A 27,752-nucleotide genomic window follows, 5' to 3' on the forward strand; every position below is an offset into this window, starting at 1 on the left:
TTCCACTATGTAAACAATTTTGCTACAGCTACCTAATTTAATTATAGAGAAGTTCAGTTGAAGGTGAGGGTTAAATTTTATTTATATTCATAATGCTCAGGTATGACTGATGATTGTTGCAGTAATGCTTTCTTAAACTCTGAATTTCTTACATGGTGGTTTCAAATTATCCTCTTCGATATAAAATAGTCCAAATTGATGGGTCTTGATTTGCGCTAGAGTCATTATCATCTTAAGGTATAGACACTATCCCATATTTTTGCAAATTTATAGCTATTCTCAGAGGAGTTTGTACAGATAATGTTCCAGAAATGCTATGAAATCCATCTATGATTCTGTAAAGAAGATTAGGGCTAGAATCTCTGTGTTTAACTGCAGAAAATTTGACTCAAATAAAAGCAACTAGAGAGGAAACTGATGATGTAAAAATGGACAGCAATTATTATTAGAGTTCAAGAGTTCAGAATCAATTAGTTTGCAGTGTCTTCCATCTATGTGTGGAGTAAAATTGAACACTTTGATAATTGTTTGATCACTATACTGTTAGTTTAGACAGATTTTTGACTCATAATTTATTAACAGGCAAGCTTTTCAAGTATTTTGTTATTTGATCATTAAATAAGGCAGTAATTGCTGTAGTTAGTTGTAGCAAATATTTTGCAGTTTGATGCTGTTGGCTAATGTAATATTGCTAACTATGAGCAAGCTTTATGTTTCAACAGGGGAGAGGGAAATATATCTCAGATGTTTCTAGAGTAAACGAATGCTGATTCCCAGGAGTTTCCTTACCATACTCAAGTGTCAAGTTTTGCAATACTTTTTCATTCTGAAGTATGAAATAAAATCAATTTCAGATTAACTGAGTTTTGCCTTAAAAAATAAGTTTCTTGACTCCAGAATGATGGAAGAATTAATATTACAAAGTGTCAACCTAAAAAAAAAAAAAAAAAAAAAAAAAAAAAAAGAAAGAAAGAAAGAAAGAATAATATCCTTATGGATTATAATTTGATTGCATGCAGATTTGAAAGTAAATTTGTACAGTGTACTAACAAATATAAAAGGCAATGAAAAAGGGGAGAGGGCAGTAGAAAAAGAGAAATGAAACACAAAATGGCAAAATTTAATAATTGATGCCATTAAAGCAGTTAATTTCTTCTAATCTGCAACAATTTATTACAAATAACATAAATTACAAATTTTTATATTTATATACCTCTCTGTGCATGTATGTTAATGCGTGTATATGTTATGGTGAAACACCGAAATCTGGAGAATGTCAACATTCACATAGTCGCTTGGTGTATGTCCGAAATATTTTCCAAATACTCTTATTTCTGACTTACACCGGTGAATGTCAGCATTCACCATGTACTAATGATGAATGTTGAACATATAAGAATATTATATTTCTCCGTAATTCATTCGCAAAAAAACGCACTTGAGACTCAGAATAAGAACTTAAGAACATAAAACACACAGTACATTCAAAATGAGAAAAGAAAATAATAGAAGTTATAAACTTACCAAATTATGTGATTCAAATCTTATTTATTGCAACAACTTAAACTATTATGACACTTTGAATTGCACAAGAGGCCCTTGCTTTTACAACCGCATTTATTTGTGGAACACTTCCTTTTGGAATGGCAGCATGTATATATACTCCTCTCTTTTCGACCTACACCAGAGCATATCTGGGATTGTCGACATACACCAGTGACGGTCCGAATGTACAAGAATGTAAAGAAATATTCGATCTTTCACCGCCATATTTGGTGAATGTTGACATTCTCCGGTGAAAGTCGACATTTTCCAATTTTGGTCTTTCCACAGTAACATATACACACATTTACACAACTAAATATGATTTTAATTCAGTGTCAATAATTTTAGTCATATGATAAAATCACTTATTTAAAGCATATTTGATTATGGCAAAGCACTTGAGGGCTATCTGCCTAAGGGGAGGGATGCCTAGGTGGAGGACTTTTTAAGGGAACTGGCTCGTATACATATTATGCATGGGGAAAATCGCAAAAATGCGTATGCAGCCAGCCCATTCATGAGATTCAAACCTCGGATCTAACTAGCAGTGTTAAATGACTTTATCACTCAGCTGCTGCCCTATCACTCATTTAAATCAGGATTTTAATCAACTGATACATTTTTTAAATCATTGATCATATTATTACAATTTTTTATTAGTTCAATTTGTACATTATTCACAGCTGAAACAATATTAGCTGATATGAAATAAATGGTTCACAATTGGATCTGGTTTGTAGAAAATGAAAGAAAAATTTAATTTCAAAAAGGCTTCAGAATTTCTATTCCAGTCAGATAACTATACTGAAACAGCAGCCATTGGTACTGGATATTTGAATCAGAAGCATAATAAAATGTAATGAATATGAAAAGTAAAAGTTATATGGACTTCCATCTGATAATCAGTTTTAGTTTTCAGGTATTGGGGAAAATTAATTATCTGTTTAATGGAATATTAATCAAACTTATGGCACAACAAAATTTAATAATGATATAATTAAAAGCTCCTTTATGAATTAATTTGAATTTAGTGATGCATTAAAGCTTTAATCACATTAAAAATAAGCTTTAACTGCATAAAGGTAATTTAAATTAAAACTTGATTTAAATCAAAATTCTTAATTTTGTGTATTTTTCCCACCATCCCTTTTCTGTTATTCACAATTTGTATACATCCTATTTTAATTATAATCATCAATATGAGCATTACCTTATCTCTTGATGCTAGGAATCTAGGATCATTAATAAATGATTCTTTGACTAGTTTACTGAATCTTCTAAATAATTCTAATAACTGCGCCACATATTTTTCAGAATCCTGTAAGAAGCAATAAAAACAGATAAAATAAATTAAAATGGCTATTAAAGAGATGAATTTCATTTAAGAGTTAAGTTTTCCATACTTACAAACATTTTAACTAGTTAACTGTGGTTGACGAGTATACTCGTCATGGAGAAGCGGCACAATTTTGTGTATTGACGAGTATACTCATCATTCGTATAAAGCAGTGTAAGCAATGCACATATAAAGCAATGTAATAGAAACAGGGAAAAGAAAAATAATAGCAAAGAAACCAGAGCTAGTGATTGATTATAATAAAAAAATGGTTGGAGTAGATATGAGCAATGGAATTATCATAGCGTATTCCATAGCAAGAAAACGACTCAGAAAAAGTCAACTACAAAAAGATATTTCTCCATTTCTTAGACATTATGATTCTGAATGCATTCATATTATATAATAAAAATAATAATACATTATCGCGTATCGACTTTTTGCTCAAATTTATTGAAGACACGTTTGCGACGTATCCAATCGAAAGAAATAAATCAACACAAACTCGGCCATTTAAACCTAATATAAGCCAGTTAGGTGGGAATCATGTTCTGGATTATATACCCGGAACACTGAAAAAACAACCCTATGCAAAGGTGTTCACATTGCTACAAACATTAAGATCAGGAAGGAATCGCGTTATTGGTGTTCGATTTGCAAAGTCTCATTGTGTATAGTACCCTGTTTTGCTGAATATCACTCCACAGCAGAAATTTAAATTCTTACTTTTATATGTATAATATTTAATTTAATTTATTGCATTTTTAGTTTAATATGTATGTAATATATGCTTATGTTAACCAAATAAGTAAATATTAGTAATAAAATTTTCAATTTTATAAAATAAACCCATCTTTTTCATCCAATATCTTACCAGCACAACTTACTTTGTTATTGACAAATATACTCGTCATGGCTCGATTCTGGCGATACAAAATGATGAGCACTCTTAAACAAGAGTGCCACAGTTAACTGGTTAATATGGTTACTAAATTTATATAATCATCAAATATAGTAAATTATTATTTTTTTTTTTTAATTATGGGCATTTGTATCAATTTACTGCTATTTGCTTAGACCAATTTTATATGTTACCAAAAAGAATCTTTTCTGTAGAGTAGCTTAATATCATTAACAAACAATGTAACAAAATGTGAAACTAAGAACACAACTTTCCCTCCTTGTAAATATGAGCACTTACACTTGGAAAAACATACTTATATAATTGATATAATTATAACTTAATAGGGGGTTGCAAAGGTTATTGCAACCCCTCTTTTATATTCAATATACTTTCTTAGGCAGCATGAAAGGCTGTCAATATAAATTGAAGCTGACATACATATTGTTTGAAAACATTAAAATTTTTATGTGAATGCCTACATATCAAAAATGGTTTGAAAAATTATATGCATTATACATACTGCATATACAGCATATGATCAAAAAGACAATAAAGATTTAATTCTTTGAAACCCTAGACTAAGACTGTTTCAAGGTGTCCCTTCAGTCAGTCTATTACTGCAGCAATATGAGTGACAGAGTGACATGAATGAATTAACGTTAATTAAAAAATTAATACTATTAAAATATTAGAAAATTAATTACGCATTGCATAAGAAAAATATATATTGATCTGGAATCAGAAAATTAATTTGCTGTTCACTTGAGTGCTGCATGAGTAAAAAAACTTCAATATAGATTTCACTTCAAAATCAAATTTAGATGAAAATACTCTGTAGAATGTGCATAAAAGCAAATCTATATATCCAGTGAGTAAAAATTTATATAAATTAAATATTTTTTTGCAGCCTAATTTTTTTTAATGTGTTCATCTATTATATTTTTTACTTGAAATGGACAACACAAATGAAGCAGAGTTAAAAAAAATAATTTAACTTATAACAGATGATTTTTAAGAATTTTTCAAAGGCAGAGGAGTTTTGTTGATCATCAATAATATGTATGTTCTACCAAATTTCTTAACCCTCTGTGTACGGCTCCCGTGATTTCCACGGGATACGAAATCCGTCTCGTAATACATGAAAATAGCGTGCATAAGCATGTTTTTTAAAATTAAGAAAAAACTATTAAAATCTCTGCATCAGACCAATTTTGTTTATAGAGATATGAATAGTAATATATGAAGATAGAGAATATAAAAAGAAATGCCCCGTATTTCAGAACCAGAATGTGTCCAAATCGTGCCATACATGGAGGGTTAATTACATAAATTTGAAGAAGAGATAATTTATTTCTCCATTTTTATTTCTACAAGGTTTCACTTGGTTCACTAACCAGTTATTTCAATTTTGGCATCTTTTCTGCATTTTTTATACCCTCTTGCATTTCCTCGCTAGGATCCAAATTAAGGGGGTGAAAAAGAGTATTTAAACAAGTGAAATGAATAGTTTAGGTGGAGTGTGATTTCGCTAGTATAGCGCACATTTCCTATTTTTGTCCTTCAGCCGTTAACTTGGCAGCGACTACGTATTCTGGCCATTTAGCTAGTCTGTCCCCAGTGTAGTTTGCTGTGTCAGCCTTTTAGGTTAAATTAAATAGTGAAGTCTAGCACTACTTCTTATCTTTTGAATTTATTGTTAAATGTAGTTTAAGTTCTCACCGCAAGTAGTCAGGGGGTTGTGAGCATGAAGTTTGTGCCTTTTGTTAAAGAGTTGCGATAAATAAAAGGGCTATTTACACACTTTCTCTGCTTTTTCACGCCTGTGTGAGAAATTGCCAGGCTATTCCTTGAGATGTAGACACCTTGTATGATAGCAAGAAAGGTTAGATCTTATATCCATATCCCTTCTAACTTGCTAAACTGTTCATTTAAGTGATAGGATATAAGAAATGAATCTCTAGTAATGAGTAAGAAAAGAAATAAACAAAAGTGTCCGTTATGAATTGCAGCAATTTTTCAGCCAATTTATACACCTAATTTTTCTGTATACTAAAATTTTTTCATCTACTTATTTTCAATTTTGATGAATGGTAGCAACTTTTAATAAAAAATATAAAAATTAATAAGCAGTTTTAGTACTCTTAATTCCATATTTTTCTCACAAGAGTTGTGGTATAAAATACAGGTAGACTAAATTTAAAAAATAATAACTACATAGAATACAGCCTTATAAAAGGGGTTAGGATTCGACAAGACATTTTCGATAAATTCAGTACTTAACTATCAGTCATTTCACACTAATGACTTCAACATATGTTCCGTATGATACATTAAGTAACAAATAAAATATACCTGAGTAATAATATCTGCAGAGGCCATCATGTTAGCTAAACCTTCACTAATGATATAACTTTCTAAGTCTTTTAACATAGGCTCAATTCCATTTTCAACTTTATCTATCAATCTGAACATTAACTGCAGCTCTGAAATACATTTTCTTTAAGTAAAAATATATAATGTGCAAAAAGATTAAAAGAATGTAAAATGTATCATCGTATTTTATTGTATAAAATCAAAAATAAAAAACATCTTTTAACAACTAAAAATGATTACATTTAAGTATTAAAATAAAACAATTCATTCATTTATGTCAATATTTAATAATTAGCCCTCAATATGAATTTTTATCTTCACATCTAGATAGTGAAAACTGAAATACTTATTCCATGCAATGAATTTAATCAGACTTACTTTCTGTTTCATAATTTTTTATCATTCGTAGACATTCTGCTAACATAATATCCTTATATTCTATCACCAGGCACTTTACAATATTTTCTGTGAACTAGTTTAAAAGAAAGGACAAAATAAAAAAAAAATTAATGTGAAACATAAATACAAATAAAATTGTGCAGATATATAAAAAGCGAAAGAGAAAGCAAGCATATACACCAAAAATTGAAAACAAATTACTCAAATATCTTGCAGTGATTGAGAAAGTCCAGAAACAACTTTTAGGAAAAAACAATACTTGTTGAGAAAAGTTTGTGTACAAAATTTTCTGTTGAAAGGAATCTTAAGAATTCTGTCATTTTAAAGCTGCATATAAATTACATATTTCACAAAGATTTTTAAGAATTAAGGAGACAAAACATTTCCCCTTTTAATGGGACATCAGGCATTCCACTGCCAGTTGTTAGTTTTTATCTCCCAGATGAAAGCTTCAAAATTCCATTTAAAATACATAAAAATTACACCTTTTAGTTTACTAAATGTACAACAGATGGCAGCATTAGTATTCATTAATGGAAATAACGTAGGAAAAATTCTTTGCAGTTTTTGCTTTGAAAATTCTAATTTTGAAGCAGTTTTTTTTTATTTTATTTTAATACCAAAAGTTGTTGTTCAGATGATTTAAACTTTTTATGCAGTTTAAATCACCTGAACAACAACTTTAGGTATTAAAATATATATTTTTATCTGAAAGTTTCCTTTTCTAATAAAAATTATTATTTGAAATTTTATATATTAATTGAAAATGATTGAAATTAAAAGGTGGGACAAATACGTCCCAGCATGCATGTAGGAAATGCTGCTACTAGGTGACAGCACTGTTCAAATTTTTTTGAAATTCAAGTACCAAGTTCATTTTATATATGGATAATGCAAATTTATATTTTTTAATAAATTGCAGTAATGTTAAAACTTGAGAAAGATTTAATATTTTTTCCGAAAGAAATGAAAATATAACTCTGTAACATGAAATGTCATTGAATACTGAATGGATATGTGAGTGTGTTTCACAATAGAAAATATCCTAAGCAGAGGAAAGAAAGGTGAAATGTTCAGTCCCAATCACACATGTTTTCGCTACGAGGGACTGTATGTCGAAAGGGACAATTCTCAGATATCGCACATTTCCACAAAACCTATGTAGCTAGGTAACCATATTCCCTTACTACAAAGACATGAATGCCAAACAGTAATCAATTATCACTCAGATTGGGATCACGTGATCCTTCAGAAACAGAATTTTTATCTGATTGGTTGATCTCTACCCGGGACAGAGCTGCAGCCGAAACATTTTCAGCAAAATTTGAAAAAATCGTGCATAGCCGGTACATCATTTCCATAGATAGGCAGGACTTCGCTTCCAGCAGAGCAGTTTTTCCTAGGAATCCTCCCGTTTAAACCAGTGCTACCAGAATCTCATTTCTCAGAAAAGTCCCATCTAGCAGGGACCTTCACGAGATATGAAAACCTCTTAAGCATGATGGCCGTCTAAATATCCTCCTTTTCAAACCTGTAACAAATAAAGTACTGGAGCGAAAATCTTTTGTTTCAAATCTACTATGAAATCTTTAAAAAATATCTAAAAAGTTGTACAGGAAGCGATATTTTTTAAATTATGTAATTTCTTTTTTTTTTTAAATATTTTTTTTATTTTGTGAATATGATATTTTCTACATAATTATTCAAAAATGCTTTTTATATCTTGCATTTTCATTTGGTTGCTAAAACTAGCACTTTATATAAGCATGTTAGAAGAATTTACACTCAGGCAAAGATGCCATTTTATTGTTCTAGATATGGTGGGACAAGCAGTATACCACTGAATTATGAATTAAAGGTTTACCTTGCACGAAATAACATTGTATTAGAGGCTAATTATGCATAAAGTTATTTCTTCCAAAAGTAATTATGCACCAAACCTCAAAGGGGACCTTCATTAATTATTATATTATTAATTATTATTAATACAGTCAGAAGTCTTTAATCCGGACTTCGGCGATTCCGGATTATGCATCATCAGTTTAAATCTAGTAAGATGGCATGCAGAAATTATAAAATTAAAAATATGAAACCGTAATTTATGAAATAAAGAGCAATTATGATCTAAATGGTATCAAAACTTACAAAAAAGAAAAGCTTAATATTTATTTGTTTACTTTATTAAACATTTCTTTCAACGTGCGCATGCGTAAAGCATATATTATGCATAGTCGAAATTAGAAAATTGCAACCAGAAAACTATTTGATGTGTATTCGTGATATTTATAATGACGAGGAATTTGATTTAAATCATATCAAAGATGGAGTACACCAAAATGAAATACTACATTTAGTAAGGAATTATAAGCCGAATAAAATAAAAACATCTGCCCTGAAGATAAGGATAATGCTGACAGATCAACTTCCAGTTCATAGCGCGCTGCGTCGTCCCCCCACCCCCGCAGAGCAGCGTGAAATTGATAAACATATTTCGGAATGGTTAGAGAATCAAAGGATATGCCTTTATCCATTTTTTGCAGCAATTCCACTTTTTGTTTGAGTAACATCGAAACATGCTTTCGCTTTGTAGATCCTTTGGCAGCTCCAGCATCGGAAATTCTATTTGACATAATCGAAAATTCAAGCTTACTTTTATAAAATTGCTCTAACAGTCTGCAAAAAATAATAAGCCGGATTCAATTAGAAGATTAAGGAACAACGCCATCTGCAACATTTACTGAAATAGATCATTAGATAATTTTAGCTTAGCTTATACCGTCAGTTATACATTAAAACGTGCATGTGTAAACATATTATGCACATGCGTAAAGGTATTATGAGCATGCGTTAATGCATTATGTGTTGACACATGCGCAGAAAGTTTGTAGCTTTGAGGTCCGGATTATAGATCATTCTGGATTATGGACGTCCGGATTAAAGACTCTTGACTGTACTTATTTCAATACTAAAATATTAATAAATTATGAAATACATTTTTTTATATTTTAAAATATTTTCTTTTTATATTTAAATTTGGAAAAATAAAATTAAACTTACATTTAGCTTACTAGTCATTTGCTCAACTTCTTATTCTAAAAAATTCATCAATAAGAAAGCTATTTTAAATACATAATCAAATACCTTCTTCCAACTAGTTTCTTTAACTATGGTGAACACCTTTTTTTTAAAGATATGAAATTTTAGAAATGTTTAATATAAAAGTTTATTGAAATAATATTTTAATATAAAAGTCCAGTATTCAGTATAAAAGCGACCCCTCCCCCTTTTTTTGTAATTCTATTTTTGTATTGTTTTCATTCTCCAATGGGGCGAATGACATATAATCAAGTGCCTTTGCAATATATATATATATGTGTGTATAAAAGTTTATAGAGTAACAAACCACTTTAAAGTAATGTTTCTGATCTACATTATTAAAATTTTACAATACATTTTATTATGCAAATAAAGAGACCCTCAAAACTCCCTTTAATAAGTAATTTTTTTATATATGAATGTAAATTTGTGTAAATATCTATGTTTACCCATTTGTAATTTAGTTTTATGAGTTTATATTTTATCAGACGCACTTGTTTTATTTATTTATTTCCTTATCTTATCCTTATCCTGTGATTTATTCCTTTTCTAGCATTTTAATATTGTATATGTACAGTCCCTTTATATTTTCCTCTAGATTTAAAGGCTGCAATTCCTAGTATTAAACATCACTTTAACTCCTCTAGAACATTCAATAATTATTTTGCAAGAAATAATAAGCATAAATCTCTCACATAAATAAATAAAATAAAAGGTACTGGGAAACATCTTGTTCACAATAAAAAATTACACTGAGGTAACCACATCAAACGGCTTTTAACAGGCAGATTACATTGCAATAAATTCCAATTTTGAAGCATGGTAATGTTTATAATTTAATTCAATAAAAAAAGACTAAAAGATTTATAAGAAATGACAGCATAAGGAGAAATTCCTTACCACTATCAGGGAAGAAGAATCAAGGTATTTGACAGCCCGCTGCTCTTCATCCTTCAATTTTTGATCTGCATATTGCATGTAGCTTTCAATACCATTTGCTTCTAAATATTCAGTGGCCTTTTCTTTATAGAATACTGAAGTTGCATCAATGTATGCTTTTTCAAAATTATCTCGATAAATCTGTAGTTTATCTTCAGTAGTCGAACCAAGGTTAACTGTTGGAAGAAAAAGTTAAAGAAAAATATGGTATTTGCAGACTTGGACTAACTTTAACATAAAAACATTAAACTCACCTGAACTAAGATCTTAGCAATTGTTTGAAAATTCAATTTAGCATAGAAAGACTATCTGAAATAAATTCTGATTGCTTTAATTCTTTATAATTTCAGTAAAAGAAAAAATTTAAATATACATTACTGTCTCCTAAAATATTTAATGTTGTTGTTATTGTTGTTGTTACTTATACTCATTTGTCTGACAGTACTATCAGCCCACAAAATTCCTCATGGTGAAGAGGGCAAGATACGCCTATCATTGGCAACAATCTTGAGCACCTTACAGGTGATAGTGTGATTTAGCTCAGTTCTACTCCCAATTTTGATCGAGAGCACCCTGGGTGGATGGGTGTACTTCATGCATAAAAAACAGGGATTGCTAGTTATCTGTGGTGCATGGCAAAGCCATTTGCGAAAAGCTTCCAGCTGACTTACATTCATATAATAATGCATGATTCTAGTTATTACTATACTGATTCCAATGCAAAATGGTGCAAGAGATTTATTTAAATTTAATTTAACTTTACTATATTCTTGTGAAACAATTTTATATTTAATTGGATATTCTAAATACAAGTACTATATCATTTATTGATGCAAAATATAATTAAATAAAAATATTAACTGATTATGTATTGGCTGAATTTTTATAAATTAAATCAAATTAAGGTAACTCAGACAATAAAATTTAATAAGAAAAATTATACTAAAAATTATCAAGAGTGTAGAAATGGAATTTGTGCAAAATAGGATTTATTAATTCAATTAATTTCATTTTTTTGATAGGAAAAACTTTTTTTAGGAAACACTGAACATTAAAAACCAAGGGATTCAGTGATTTACTGGGACATTGGGAGACGTGATGGGAAAACCAACAGAAATAGCAGCTATCATATTATCATTAGTGAAAAAAATCATAAAATGAAAATACCATAAGATTCTTTGACTCCTATAACTAACTGTGAATCAAAAGCTTCACCACTCCTTTCAGCACGAACAAGTCTCATTGCACTCTCCTGAAGTCTATGCTTTATGTCAGAAAAAATACTGTCATTCCAACACTTCAACAACAACTGCAAATAAAAAAAGTAATATATGTTAATACAATGTAACTTAAATTTCTATTTGGAAAGCATGCTAAAGATAAATGAAGAGAAGGTAAATGAAGCTGCATGATAAAGAAAGAGAAGTTTTAAAAAAAAGAAAGAAATATGTATAACCTTCCTAATTGGACCATCTTTTTTCCATTTTTTTATTATACTAGTACTGCCAACCATGATGAGCTCAAGCTGTGCTAATGGCAATGGGAAATAATCACACTGTGTGTAAAACTTTGTCCATTCTGCTACGTATGCTTTGAGCAAAGCTTGATCCTCTTGATGACGAAGAACTTTCTAAGAAAACAAGAAACAAATACAGTTAAATGAAATTGAGAGACAATATTTTAAAGAATACTATATTAATATATTTTAAGAAAAATATGAATTAGTTCTTGTAACATTCTGCAACAAAGTATAAACCTGTATTTTGAATGTTACATGCAACACAATTAAATCACTCTCCTACAAAATACTAACTTTAGAGAATCCATGCACATTTCATTCAGCACAGTTTTGAAGTGAGATAAAATTATTAGTAAGTCGTGTGTTACTTGGGGGAGGGGGAGAAATCTGAAAGCTTTCAAATTTGTATATTAATTTTTAATGTTTTGTGCATTACCTTTATTTATTAAAAATCATGTTCTTCACACTTAAACCATGCAGAATTCAATTCAACAGCAATATCACAAAATATTTACAAACAGCAACTGTAGAATTTCCAATGCACAGTATTGTGCGCTGGAGATAAAAATGGTTTTTTCCGTAAAATATTGCCATTGCTAGCTTTGAAATAGTTGAGTTTGTTAATCAAAAATTCATTTTAAAGTTTTACAAAATTTGAGATAGATAATAAAACAAATTTGAAATTCAAAATTTGGGCTTCCAAGTGCCCATGTTCGGTTGGAGGACTACGTTATTCAAAATTTGATGGCTCTACGTACTGTTGTTTTCTCACAATGCGAGAATCGTTTATGTAGAATCTTCATTATTTAGTTATTTTAAATGATACATGGGGATAATTGGTGGCAAAAGTCTGAAAAGTGAATTAATGCAGAAAGTGAAACAACGCAAAATGCCATTTTCACACTAATCGTTCTTTGGGTCTAATGCCCCTTTGGGCTACAAAAAAAGAGGCTCAGATACCATGAGTGAAAATATTATAATAAAGGTTGAAAACTGATGACAGAAGAATTTCCAACCACTAGTCTAAAATAAATATAAAAGCAGCTTTAGTGCATTATATAAATAAATTTTCTATGCAGTCAAGAGTCTTTAATCCAGACGTCTATAATCCAGAATGATCTATAATCCGGACCTCAAAACTACAAACTTTCTGCGCATGCGTAAACGCATGTGCATATGCATTTATGCATGTGTATAATACATTTATGCATGCGCGTTTAATCTATAACAGACGATATAAGCTAAGCTAAAATTATCTAATTATCTATTTCAGTTAATGTTGCAGATTGCGTTGTTCCTTAATCTTCTAATTGAATCCGGCTTATTATTTTTTGCAGACTGTTAGAACAATTTTATAAAAGTAAGCTTGAACTTTTGATGATGTCAAAAAGAATTTCCGATTCTGGAGCTGCCAAAGGATCTACAAAGCGAAAGCATGTTTTGATGTCCATCAAAAAAAAGGTGAATTGCTGCAAAAAATGGATAAAGGTGTATTCTTTGTTTCTCTAACCATTCCGAAATCTGTTTATCTGTTTCACGCCGCTGTGCAGGGGGCGGGAGGCGAAACATCGCGCCGCGCAATGAAATGGAAGTTGATCTGTCAGCACTACCCTTATCTTCAGGGCAGATGTTTTTATTTTATTCGGCTTATAATTCCTTAACTAAATGTAATATTTCATCTAGATGTACTCCGTCTTTGATATGATTTAAATCAAATTCCTCGTCATTATAAATATCACGAATACACATCAAATAGTTTTCAGGTTGCAATTTTCTAATTTCGAGTATGCGTAATGTATGCTTTATGCATGCTCGCGTTGAGAGAAATGTTTAATAAAGTAAACAAATAAATATTAAGCTTTTTTTTTTAAATTTTGATACCATTTAGATCATAATTTGTCTATATTTCATAAATTACGGTTTCATACTTTTAATTTTATAATTTCTGCATGCCATCTTACCAGATTTAAACTGATGATCTATAATCCTGAATCGCCGAAGTCCGAACGATTAAAGACTTTTGACTGTAGCTAATTTTAAACGTAGGAAATAGAGCAGACAAAATGAGCACTACTTCACAATCTACATAACAAAGACCATCATTGAAATCTTTGCTGATCTGAAAGCTGTAATAATAAGATTTGCTACAAATAAATTTTTCTAAATATTGTTATTTTAATGCAGATATAAAAGTTTAATTTTCCCTCTCCTCTCTTATGTTTTCACTAGTGCTTCCCAATGACTTTTTTTTTTTTTTTCAAATATTTTATGTCAGCAATTTTAGTCATATGTGTATCATTTCAATGTCATTTATGGTTTTCCAGTGCTCTGAACAATTTGCTTAGGAGAAAATTGGGTGTTGCCTTTTGAAAATTTCAAATTTTATCACTATAATTATTAGTGGATGTTTTTCAAATCATCACAATCTGAAGCACATACATTCAAATAACAGTATCCGAAATTTCACTTAGATTGTTTGAGCAAATAGGCCAATAGTGGCTCATTATAACAGAGAAGTTTTTCTTTTATTACCACTCGTTTTATATATATATATAAATTTATTTACTAAAGAAATATTGACTATATTATCTCCTAAGATTGATTTTAGTAGAATTATCTAAAAAGAGTGAATCCATAGTTAGTAAGTTTAATTCTGAAAATTGTTTTACAGTAACTTGAATGTAAATTGTTAAAAATGTTTAACAAGGACTTGAATTAAATCATGAATAACAAAATTTCAATTGTAAAAAGAAATTAAATTAAAACCAAGTAATCATTGCCATTGATCAGAAATTAGTTGACTTTTCAAGACGAACGAACCAACTCCCGTTCAATGAACAATAATTAAGAAATAAATACGAAGATGTTTCATCCTTCACTCAAATAATAAGGCGATGCCAAACTGGCAATTTAAGTAAGGCCAAATATTTCCGTGAATTGAAGGGATCAAGAACCAATGCAGAGCACCAAAGAACTCATTTTGATTAAGTATTTTCGTTAATTCAATTTTGAGTGAAAAGCAATTTATGCAGTAAAATTGATAAATTACTTGAGTAATTGTTTCCCGACACCCTCGTGTTAATGCATTTTAATTCAAAACTATTTGTAAAAAATTAAACATTGGAAATTGGCACTATGAAATAGAAATCAAAGTAATTGAAATAAACATTAGAAAATTACGAAATATAAAAAATATAATGCAATCTTTGCAAAAACAAATCAAAAAATAAAAATTGAAATTAAAAATATATATAAGAAGAAAAGGGAATGTACATGAAGATATAAAAGGCCAGAAAAAGCATTAATTAACTTACGTTCTTTCTAGTGGGAAGTGGGCAAAGTGTTCTCTTCGTATCTTACTCAGAAGAGTTGTGTGTCCAAAATTCTTTATCAGCAGCGGAGGCTTTGAATTATTTCAGGTGGTGAAACTTGTGTGAAGTAATTTATGGGAGAGGGAGTGACTAGGAATGCTTGAGGGACGTAGTTTGTTGTGGAGTTCTTATGTGAGTGAAACCGTCTGCTGAAATTTTGAATATACTAGTGAATGAAAATTAATTAATTTCTGGCTAATTCTCATGTCGTAATGAGGAAGAAATTAAAAAAAGGAAAAAAGGAATTTTCACTGTCAAAAAACTATTTGACAGACTAAAGATTATGAAATAGGCCCATTTTTTTAGTAACAGCATAAGTCTGTAGACAATTAGCTTTTTACATTATATACAGCTTTGTAATTACACTATGTACAAATCCTTCAACTGATAGTCATCTAACTTATACCGCCTTCTCAGGTTTAGGAACAAATTATCATATCCCTATCAGTTAAATGATTTCGAATGAGTATTTAATGCCTGCTCTTTAAGGCAATGGTTAATAAATTGATTAGGTATTAGATTCTTTTTGAGAATTTTAATAAGGAGCAAATTTTCTAGAGCAAATGTAGATCTATTGTATTTGTGCAGATATTTTTAATACGTTGTATTTGATTTATTCTTGTATTGTTAATTACTTTTTGGATATGTTGGAATTCCAATTTATTAATTTGTTAGTATTGAAAGTGAAGTTTCTTGTTTTGTCAAAAAGTAAAATTTTTTTGTAGTTAATGATTTGAAGATCAAGATAGTCTATGCTATTTTTTGTGAATTATTATTAAAACAATTTTCGGATTTAAACTTACTAACTATGGATTCACTCTTTTTAGATAATTCTACTAAAATTAATCTTAGGAGATAATATAACCAATATTTTAGTAAATAAATTATTATTAACTTACTTTGCAGCTATTGTGCAAATATAGTAGAATAACTTGATTTCGCACTAAGTGAATTTAAGATCATACAACATATACAGTCAAAAGTCGTTAATTCGGACACCCATAATCCGGAATGATCTATAATCCGGACCTCAGCGCGTAAGACCTTTACGGCTGCGAATATGCGTGTGCGCATGCGCAAAATACGTTTACGCATGCGCGTTTAACATATAATGGACGGTATAAGGTAAGCTAAAATAAAAGAATCATAGACTTTCTTTGGCTAAAATTATCTAATTCAGTTAATGTTGCAGATTGCGTTGTTCCTTAATCTTCGAATTGGATCCCCGGCTTATTATTTTTTGCAGACGGTTAGAGCAATTTTATAAAAGTAAGCTTGAACTTTCGATTATGTCACACAGAATTTCCGATATATATTTACTAATATGTAAAGGATCTACAAAGCGAAAGTATGTTTCGAAGTTCATTAAACAAAAGTGGAATTGCTGCAAAAAAATTACCTAACCATTCCGAAATCTGTTTATCAATTTCACGCTGCTTTGCGGCGGGGGGCAATGAATTGGAAGTTGATCTGTCAGCACTATCCTTATCTTCAGGGCAGATGTTTTCAACGCCGCCGCGCAATGAATTGAAAGTTGATCTGTCAGCACTATCCTTATCTTCAGGGCAGATGTTTTCAACGCCGCGGCGCACAATCAATTGAAAGTTGATATCCTTATCTTCAGGGCAGATGTTTTCATTTTATTTGGCTTATAATTTCTTACTAAATGTAGTATTTCATCTCGATGTATTCCATCTTTGATATGATTTAAATCAAATTCCTCGTCATCACAGAGGTTATTGAAAACGAAAAAATTTCGATTGACAAATTATTCGGTATTCTCGACACAGCAATTATAGGACTTAAACAGCGGAACTTTGTAACTAAACAAGAAATTATGTCTGTTTAATAGAATTAAAGAGAAAGTATTATCACATGAAACGAAGCAACTTACATTGAAGGAAATGTTTAATAAAGTAAACAAATAAATATTAAGCTTTTTCTTTTTGTAAATTTTGATACCCTTTAGATCATAATTGTTCTTTATTTCATAAATTATGGTTTCATATTTTTAATTTTGTAATTTCTGCATGCCATCTTACCAGATTTAAACTGATGATCTATAATCCACAAAAATCGATAATCCGGAATCCCCGAAGTCTCGACGAGTCCGGATTAACGACTTTTGACTGTATATACATATATACATATACTTGGTACTGCCAATTACAATAAAAAAAAGGGAGGTGCAGAAATAGATGTTCTAGCAGCCCCATGTACAAAGTTTCAACATCCTATGCTTAATCATTTTTAAGTTATGCGAGATATACATGTATGTACATACATCGCAAAAAAATCCCCTTTGCATCCATTTTACAAAAAAAGGTCCTTCATTCTGTGCATACATACAGACATCATGCAAAAAATTCATCCTAAGGATTCGGAAATGATCAAAGGGGTATTTTTATTGAAATATGATACAGTAAGTTACAATACTTAATTAACTTTATACAAGGAAGTAAAAAGGCAAAAATTCCAAATTTTGGAATTAAGTATTTTGGTCATTTTTTTACTCTAAAGCACTGACACCTATTGTGCTTTACTTTTTATAATGAGTATAAATTGTTACTAACTTTAATTATAGGAAACAGAAAGGGTGTATAAAAAAATTAGATTTCATAGTTATTACATAATTATGTTTTCAAAAACATTAATATTTGAATCATTTGTTATTATTGATTTTATATATTGAACATTTTTGTAATTGAAAATGTATGTCCGCAGATGAGAAAACAATGCCACTCAAGATTGTGAGGTTTTTGTTTTCTGAACTGTTGTTGTAGGCAGTTGAGAAAAAGAAAACCATACAATTTGAAGCATATGGTGTATATAAGGTGAAATGATAAATTTTTGCCATTCCAAAATAATAGAAGTCGCTTTACTGCATTTTTTTTCTTATGAAGATACAAGAGAAATGTTCTACTTTCACAAAGCAAGGCAAACCTGTGTCAAATTAAAAGGTATTAATATATCATCATATTTGCTAGAATTAATGATTTTTCTCCGAAAGCTAAAGATAATTGTGCAGATAAAAAATTATGCTTTTAAAATGCTCTCCTTTCACAGTGTGAGGAAATATGTCTAATTAAAAGTATGAGTACATCATCATATTCTCTAGATTGAATGATTTTTTCCCCCTGAAAATAAATAATGATACCTACATAAGAAACTAGTATTTTCAGATTCAAAATAAAAACATAAAATTATTACTTACAGCCTGGGTATCCCTAATAAATTTTAAAATGCATTCTTCTATATTTTTCTGTAAACTTGATGGACCATTTTCAGCCCAAAGACAAATATTATGAACAAGCCTGCAGAATATAAATAAATCACAGATCAGTATGTAATATTTTCATTAAAATTTAGACAGTTAACATTTTAAGTACATGTAAAGCCTTCTGAGTATACAAGAGACATGCAAATATGCAAAATTTCAGTATTAATTGTAACAACAAATAAGTGAATTATAAAAATAAGTTTTTCATTTTTTTCATTAAACAGTTTAATAAATATAATTAAAAGACAAACAAAAGTTGTGCAAGTTACCTTACTAAGAAAACTGAACATCGATATGATGAGCTGAGAGTGGGTAAAAAGCTACATTTAACACTGTATTGGAAATTCTAAACATATGCTGGTTTTAAAAATTTTGCAATTTTGCTTTTGAATTTTTTACTGTGTAAGAGTGAACAAAATATGTTTCACAAAAAACTTAAAAAGACAGAGGAAACTGTGCAAGTCACTTTGTTAAAGAAAACTGAACATAAATATGAAAAAGGCTGAAAAATGGAAAACTGCATGACAACACTTAACACTCTATAAGGAATTCAAAAAACATGATCCTTTCAAAAATTTTGTGATTTTTTATTATTAATTTTAAGTAGCTTAAGTTCAAAGAAAGTGATGTTTTTAATAATAAAGGGAAAAAAAAGCTGTTTCAGCAGCAGCAAGAGCAGATAGTTAAAATTGAAAGAGTCAAGGAGAGTATAAAAACCTTAACAAACCCTCTGTTGAGACTTTGAAATCTGAATTATACCCGATTTTCTTTTTTTCCAGCCCCCTTATTTTGTTAACTTCAGTTTAAAATAATGATATGTATTTGAGTTATTTATGCAGGTTTGTTATTATCTATTGTAATACAGCACAAGGTCTGAAATCTGGGAGTCCAATATGGGGACCTCTAGACAACCAACAACTACTTGCTTTTATGTGCGTGTTCTTCATGCAGGCACATTTAACATTTTTTCATTATAAAATGCATGGAGTCTTGATTCTTAACTTCACTTTGGCACTAAATAAAATACCTCCATATCATAGAAATAATCATTTTTATTACCATACAAGGAGGTAACGGAGGTAATACAAGGTATGGTTAATAATTTGGCTCCATAGCCATCCTTTTGTTCGGCATGCATCTCATCAACCAAAACATTCTACACTGAAACATCATTAATTTTGCACTTACAGAATACTTATATCCCTGACGCCAAGATGGTGAACCATTATTTATTCTTTTTCCTTTATCACTGCACGATTATCAACATATGGCTGTTTGAGAAATGACTCATGCAGCAAAATCTACAAAGTGCACCCATTAAGTAACCAAAAAATTTAAAGACCAAATGGTAAAAATAAAAAAGGGAAAGAATAAATGCATGTTTAGAAAAAGAGTATTTCAACTCTTGATAAACTGGTTATTTTGTTGTTTGAACATCGAAATGACAGAGTCAATTTCGTTTATTGAGGAGACATTGTACAAAAAAATCTGCTTTGAGATGGATTCAAGTTATAACATTAAATTTTGCTACAGATTAGGTTAATCTGCTACCAAAACTTTTGAGATGATTCGAACAATATACGGTGATGCATCATTATGAAAACCACAAGTATATAAGTAGTACAATTGCTGTAAATATAGGCACTGAGATAAACAAATACAGTACAAAGTCTTTAATCCGGAATGATCTATAATCCGGACTTAAAAACTACAACCTTTTTGCACATGCATAAAGGCATAATGCATTTACACATGCACATAATACGTTTATGCATGCGCATAATACGTTTATGCATGTGCATAATACGTTTACGCATGCATGTTTAATGTATAACAGATGACATAAGTTAGGCTAAAATTATCTAATTCCGTTAATGTTGCAGATTGTGTTGTTCCTAATCTTCTAGTTGCATCCAGCTTATTATTCTTTGCAGACTGTTAGAGCAATTTTATAAAAAGTCAGCTTGAACTTTCGATTAGAAAAAGAGTTTCCGATTCTGGAGCTGCCAAAGGATCTACAAAGTGAAAGCATGTTTCAATGTACCGCTTCTGATAGTGAAGAAAGTGACAGAGAGGTTATTGAAAACGAAAAACTTTCGATTGACAAGTTAGTCGGTATTCTCGACACAGCAATTACAGGACATGAACAGTGGAACTGAAAAATTATGTCTGTTTATAAAGAGAAAGTATTAGCACAAAAAACGAAGAACTTAAACAACTTACACTGAAAGAAATGTTTAGTAAAGTAAACAAATAAATATGAAACTTTTTTTTTTTTTTTTTTTTTTGTAAATTTTGATACCTTTTAGGTCAATCCAATTATGATCAATTGCTCTTTATTTTATAAATTACGGTTTCATATTTTTAATTCTATAATTTCTGCATGCCATCTTACCAGATATAAATTGATGATCTATAATCCGGAAAAAACCCTAATCCGGTATCGCAATTTAATTGTAAAATACAGAAACACCTAACATCTCAGATTAATTTTTAACTTTTTAAAATTAAAATTAGAGCTTCTATGCAAAAACTATTAGGCAAGAAGAAAAAATTTTCGTTGCACAAAACTGAATGTTAACTTTTGATTCCACTGAGCAAAAAGATACTAATGTTAGTACACTAAATGATTTAATTCCCTATTTTTTTTAATTGAAAATTCCTTGTGCATCACATAGTATTACACAAGGCTTACAGAGATAAGTAAACACACACACACACACACACACACACAAATACCACAACACAAAATAAAATAAACTTACAAATTCACAGATGACAAGGAACCTAGTTTTAGTGTTCCTTTTCCCTCTTTTGTGAAAATAGGCCCTTGGTCTTCTTAAAGTTGAACTCTAATCTCTGTTCTTTCCTCCGACTCTCAATTATATTTACAGCATCTTTAAATTTTTTATCCAGCCTCTCCAGAGAGCATTCTGACACAACAAGCATTAAGTCGTCGGCATAACAAAACATTTCTACGTGGTCGAGGAACTCTTTACTAAGTAATGCATTGATAACTCTATTCCAAATTAGGACTGCTGAGGACAATCTCTCTTCATTTCATATAATTTATCTTCTTCAGTAAACGACACCTTTATTTCTTCGAAATAGGTTTGTAAAAGTTGAAAGATGTCAATAGGGACACTTAATTTTACTAAAAAATTTAAAAGTATACTCTAGTTCACTGAATCAAAAACTTTTTTAATATCAAAAGAAAGAGCTGCCACATTAGAAATTTTTTTTTTGTTATCTTGAATATAATTTACAAAATCATATAATGCATCATTAGTCGAGCGGTTCGACACAAACCCATATTGCCTCCTTGACATAATTTCTAAGGTCAGTACATAATGATAAAGTCTTTTTGTTCATAATTTGTCTAAAAACCTTTTCCAGAAACTTTAACAAACAAATTGGTCAATCTTCTTTCGGAATTAGGACCATTTTCCCAATCTTCCAATATTTAGGAAAAATATATAATAGTGAAAACATTTATTGAACAAAAGAACCATAAAATCAGAATAAAAATCAAACATACTTTATTTTGTTTGTGACTGGCACAATTCTACTTTTCTACTGGTTAATCACTATCTGGATCTCTTGTTTGGGGAATTCTTCCCGAGGGTAGAATACTAATCTTCTAATTTCACATCTTTTATATCAATCATCTCAGAGAGATCATATATGTATATATTGTCATATATGTGATACATATATGTATATGATACATATGATATATGATACATATATGTATGTCATATATGTATCATATTGTCATCATATATGTATAAAAAATCCTTTATAATCCTGAGATTTTTCAAAAATATTCTTTGCCTTCAATCCTTTCTTTAGCTTTCCGGTTGATATTTTTTATAATCTATCGTAATATTCGGAACTCTCGAGAAAATATCTACATTTGCTTTCTCTCTTCACTTTTTTAATCAATCTAATATACACAGCCAGCTGATGTTAACACAATATATTTCTCTGTACTTTAATCTCCATTTGAATATTAGTTATCTGGGAACTTTTTCTAAGGGCTGTCCTTCTCTTTTTTTTTTCCCAGTTTGAGGAATCAACAAGAAATTTCCTTGCAGTTTTCCTCATTATTTTCAGATTTTTATCTATATATTTAATCATCACTTCTTCCAACTCTAGATTCACATAACGTATTTCCTCTCTTTCTGTAAGTGATCTGAACCTTTTTTTCAACATCTGAATATCTTCTCATTTATTTACAAAAGCGGACCAATCTATTTCTATCTCTAGAGTGTCCAATCTATACCTCTAAATAACTACTTCCGTATCTTCATTTCCTCTCAAATAAAATGTATTTATGTATGATCACTAACAATCTCTCAGTCTAAGACACTAAATCGATAATCTTTAATGTCAATCTTCTCAGAAACAAGTGCCAAATCCGTGAAACCATCACTAACAGATGGGGGGAAAAGTCAGAGGAAAATTAAAACTATTAAATAAAACTAAGTTATTGTATAAAATAAAAATGCATCCATGGTCATCGTTAAAAGGAGTGCCCCAATTAAAATGTTTTGAATTAAAAATCTCCGACAATTAAGCATCTATTGTATCTTTTAATACATTCCTCTAATCCAGAAATATGACCATTTAAATCTTCGGAGGGCGAGAAATAAACCGAAAATAGCTACAATAATCCTCACCCAGTTTAAGTAAAACAACTACCACCGTATTTTCAATCGAGTTAGCTATAAAATTAAAATCTTCATTTAAAACAATTGCTGCAGTCCTGTCTTTCTTTATGAATGACTCTTAGGTCCCTTGAACACAGGCAATCTTTCCATTGATACAAATAAGGTTCTTGAATAAGGGCCACATCAGGGGACAAGCCAATTATTTTTTCAATCCCAGAGAGGCTACAGAGCCACTACAGCCATGCCACTACAGAGCAACGATTCAAGTTTATAAAGTTACTGGCTGAAACATTTCTATAATATTTTACATCAAAATTTTCCAAATTCTGATATTCTGCTTGCATTCAATTTTCAGATTTGGAAACAGAATCAATGTTATTACCATCCATTAAACTACTTAGGAGTGTTATTAGCCCAAAGGGGCAATTTGTCTAGAATATCTATTAATTTTGTTTTGACATTTTGCATTAGTTTATTGTAAATGGCGTTTCACTTTTCAAATTGTTGCCACCAAATATTAGAGACCTGCATTATATCTAAAGAAATTAAATAATGAAGAATCTGCATTAATGATGTGTTTCTCGCATTGTGAAAAAACAATAGCGCCTAGAGACATAAAATTTTGAATACGTAGTCCTGCACTCGAATAAGAGCATGTGGAAGCCCAAATTCAGAATTTGTTTTATCTATTTCAGATTCTGTAAAACTTTTGAGGAAGTTTTTATTAACAAACTCAACCATTTCAGAGCGAGCAGAAATATGGAAAAAAAAAGAAAAAAGAAAAAAAGAAAACTCCACGCACAAGAATGTGTATCGTAAATTCTAAAAATATGCTCTTTTTAAATTATTTTGTGATATTGCTGTTTTTAATCTTATGATTTAAGTGCAAAGAACATGATATTTAATAAATAGAGGTAGCACACAAAACATTAAAAAATGCTCCTTGAGGTGCAATAAAAATTTTGAAAGACTTCAAAAAAAAAATTTTTTTTTAATCTTCTTTCATTTTTAACATACAATCATATGGAAAAGGTTAAAGCTGATAAAATAAAACGGTATTCATTTTGGAAATGAATATTTTTATGGAAATATTGTTCCATAAAAAATTACTTTTCTGTTTTTAATCTATTACTTATTTCTAAATGTGATTTTCAACTTTTAATGTGACTGAAGTAAAAATTTGCTATTTTTATTTTTTATTTATTTATTTTTTTTTTTAATCCCCAATCCTTTGAAGTCGTTTTCGGGAAGCCCCTTCAGGCTTGCAGCAAACATTTTTGTTCAACGGACTCAAACCACTGACCCACATATTAACTATAGAAATAAGAAATAGTCACACAATCGCATAACAGATGAACCCAAAGCTTGAGTAGCCATATCTATTGAATTTTAAGCGAAAAATTCGTGCACATATACATTATCATGATGCAAAAACCCACAAGCTTATTTCATCACAGTTCAGGTCATTAGTTAAAAATGGCTTCACATAAATGCCACAAATTACTCAAAAATATTCTTCATGAACGGGGAGGGATGCCTTCGTGGAAGACTTTCTATGGGAAACTGGCTCATATTACACATGACGAAAACTCCCATGCAGCCAGCCCGTTCTTGGAATTTGAACTTCGGACCGAACTACCAGTGTTCAGCGACTTAACCGCTCGGCCACTGGTGGGAGCTTAATTTTATAATTTAGGATGCTAATAAGAGAAGTTACTACTTACACAAATAATTCATGCCATTCTTCTCGTCTAACTGCTTTTTGGTGTAGGACCTTAAGCATTATTGGCTTCATAATACACCAGTTTTGATCAAATCCAAACTCCTTCATATCCTAAAAGAAAAAATTCAATTAAAATTTGCAAACTTTTAAACAAACTTGCATTTAACTATTTTGAACTTTACAGCTGGATAGGCGAATTTTATAAACCACTTACACAATTTAAATAAAAGAAATGACAATAATATATGATTTTGATATATACAGTCAAAAGTCGTTAATCCGAACTCGTCGGGACTTCGGCGATTCCGGATTATCGATTTTTCCGGATTATAGATCATCAGTTTAAATCTGGTAAAATGGCATGCAGAAATTATAAAATTAAAAATAGGAAACCGTAATTTATGAATTAAAGAACAATTATGATCTAAAGGGTATCAAAATTAAAAAAAAAAAAAAAAAAGCTTAATATTTATTTGTTTACTCTATTAAACATTTCTTTCAATGTAAGTTGTTTAGGTTGCTTCGTTTTTTATGTGATAATACATTCTCTTTAATTCTATAAACAGACATAATTTCTTGTTCAGTTACAAAGTTCCGCTGTTCAAGTCCTATAATTGCTGTGTCGAGAATACCGACTAATTCGTCAATCGAAATTTTTTCGTTTTCAATAACCTCTGATACTTTCTTTGCTATCAGAAGCAAATTATAATGACGAAGAATTTGATTTAAATCATATCAAAGAGAGTACATCGAGATGAAATAGTACATTTAGTAAGGAATTATAAGCTAAATAAAATAAAAACATCTGCCCTGAAGATAAGGATAGTGCTGACAGATCAACTTCCAATTCATTGCGCACCGCGGCGTTAAAGATAAACAAAGTTTAGATAAACAAAGGATATGCCTTTATCCATTTTTTGCAGCAATTACACTTTTTGTTTAATGGACTTCGAAACATACTTTCACTTTGTAGATCCTTTACATAATAGTAAATATATATCAGAAATTCTTTTTGACATAATCGAAAGTTCAAGCTTACTTTTATAAAATTGCTCTAATAGTCTGCAAAAAATAATAAGCCGAATCCAATTCGAAGATTAAGGAACACTGCAATCTGCAACATTAACTGAATTAGATAATTTCAGCTTAGCTTATACCGTCCGTTATACATTAAACGCACATTCGTAAACGTATTTTGCACATATGCATATTCACAGCCGTAAAGGTCTTACGCGCATGCGTCACGTTGACGCATGCGCAGAAAGTTTGAGCTTTGATCTCCGGATTATAGATCATTCCGGATTATGGGTGTCCGAATTAACGACTTTTGACTGTATTTAATTTTTTAAATTGGTCTACAGTGTCCCAAAATTAATCTTTATTTAAAGTTCTGCTAACAAGTTATACTTCTTAATTTCAATAAATCCAAAGTGCGTGTCTGAGAAGTTGGAAAAATAGATATGTCTAGTAATAGTTATATCAGGTGACCAAAACAGAATGTAGATTATCCTGCAAGAATCGCACCTTTCTTCTGTTCGCCAGTGCTGCTTGTTTCTGAATGCAAGAAAAGTTGTACACAAAATGAAATTAAATTTTCGAATCTTATGTCGTATTCATGGATATTTCCTTGCTGAAAATGTGTAATTTTCATCTAAAATTAAATTAACTTACATTTTTTTACTAAATATTATTTTTGTATATCGAATAAATCTTCGGTGACGAAGAAAGCAATCAATTTGATTGATGCTAGTCATCAGTTATTATGCCTTCTACATGGAATTACGTTGATTGCTGAAATAAAATTTTACAATAGGTATAATTTACACTAAATTGGGGACAGAGTTAGGAAGTCGTTGGTTTAACAAGTATAAGATGATTCTGAAAATTCTAATGATGATAACAATGAAGATATTAAAAAAATTAGAATAATTATTTTGAAATGGTTCAATGCACAAAAAAAAGGGGGGGGACAGTTCTACATTACCCATTCTACTGGGCCGATTGACGAAATTCAACTAGCGTTTTTCATGTCTCGAAAGTGCAACTTGGGATATGTATTAGTTTTATATATAACATTGTTCTGTGATAGGTATTCTGACACAAAATATTACTTTTTCAGAAATGACATGCCAATTTTTTTCCACAATTCGATTCTAATTATGCCAAACTGCCATTTTTTGTAAAAATCGCACAAGTAGTTTGTCCATCAAACAAAAAGTGGAATTGCTGCAAAAAATGGATAAAGGCATATCCTTTGTTTCTCTAACCATTCCGAAATCTGTTTATCAATTTCACGCTGCTCTGCGAGGGGGGGAAACGTTGCGGAGCGCAATGAACTGGAAGTTGATCTGTCAGCACTATCCTTATCTTCAGGGCAGATGTTTTCATTTCATTCGGTTTATAATTCCTTACTAAATGCAGTATTTCATCTCGATGTACTCCATCTTTGATATGATTTAAATCAAATTCCTTGTCATTATAAGTATCACGAATACACATTAAATAGTTTTCTGGTTGCAATTTTCTGATTTCGACTATGCGTAATGTATACTTTGCACATGTGCACATTGAAAGAAATGTTTAATAAAGTAAAT

The 27,752-nt window shown here is 30.2% G+C and overlaps 1 protein-coding gene across 5 annotated transcripts in view; it reads right to left on the reverse strand.

The window, feature by feature from the left end:
* The window catches only part of LOC118197916 (cullin-5-like), an 88,307-nt gene that overhangs the window by 35,722 nt on the left and 24,833 nt on the right, over positions 1-27,752 (reverse strand). For all 5 annotated transcript variants that reach the window (XR_015043052.1, XM_085823841.1, XM_085823838.1 and 2 more), the window contains exons 2-9: positions 25,160-25,269; positions 18,697-18,796; positions 12,049-12,222; positions 11,760-11,901; positions 10,554-10,768; positions 6,537-6,630; positions 6,138-6,268; positions 2,756-2,863 (exon numbers count right to left, since the gene is read on the reverse strand). Coding sequence is in view for 4 of the 5 variants with exons in the window: in XM_085823841.1 (XP_085679967.1) it covers positions 2,756-2,863; positions 6,138-6,268; positions 6,537-6,630; positions 10,554-10,768; positions 11,760-11,901; positions 12,049-12,222; positions 18,697-18,796; positions 25,160-25,269 (1,074 nt within the window). In the remaining variant the exon portion in view is untranslated. The remainder of the gene's footprint in view (positions 1-2,755; positions 2,864-6,137; positions 6,269-6,536; positions 6,631-10,553; positions 10,769-11,759; positions 11,902-12,048; positions 12,223-18,696; positions 18,797-25,159; positions 25,270-27,752) is intronic.

This window comes from Stegodyphus dumicola, chromosome 9 (genome assembly GCF_044657685.1).
Source record: "Stegodyphus dumicola isolate Sdum_Otavi_A_Nest chromosome 9, ASM4465768v1".
NCBI classification, from domain to species: Eukaryota; Metazoa; Arthropoda; class Arachnida; order Araneae; family Eresidae; genus Stegodyphus; species Stegodyphus dumicola.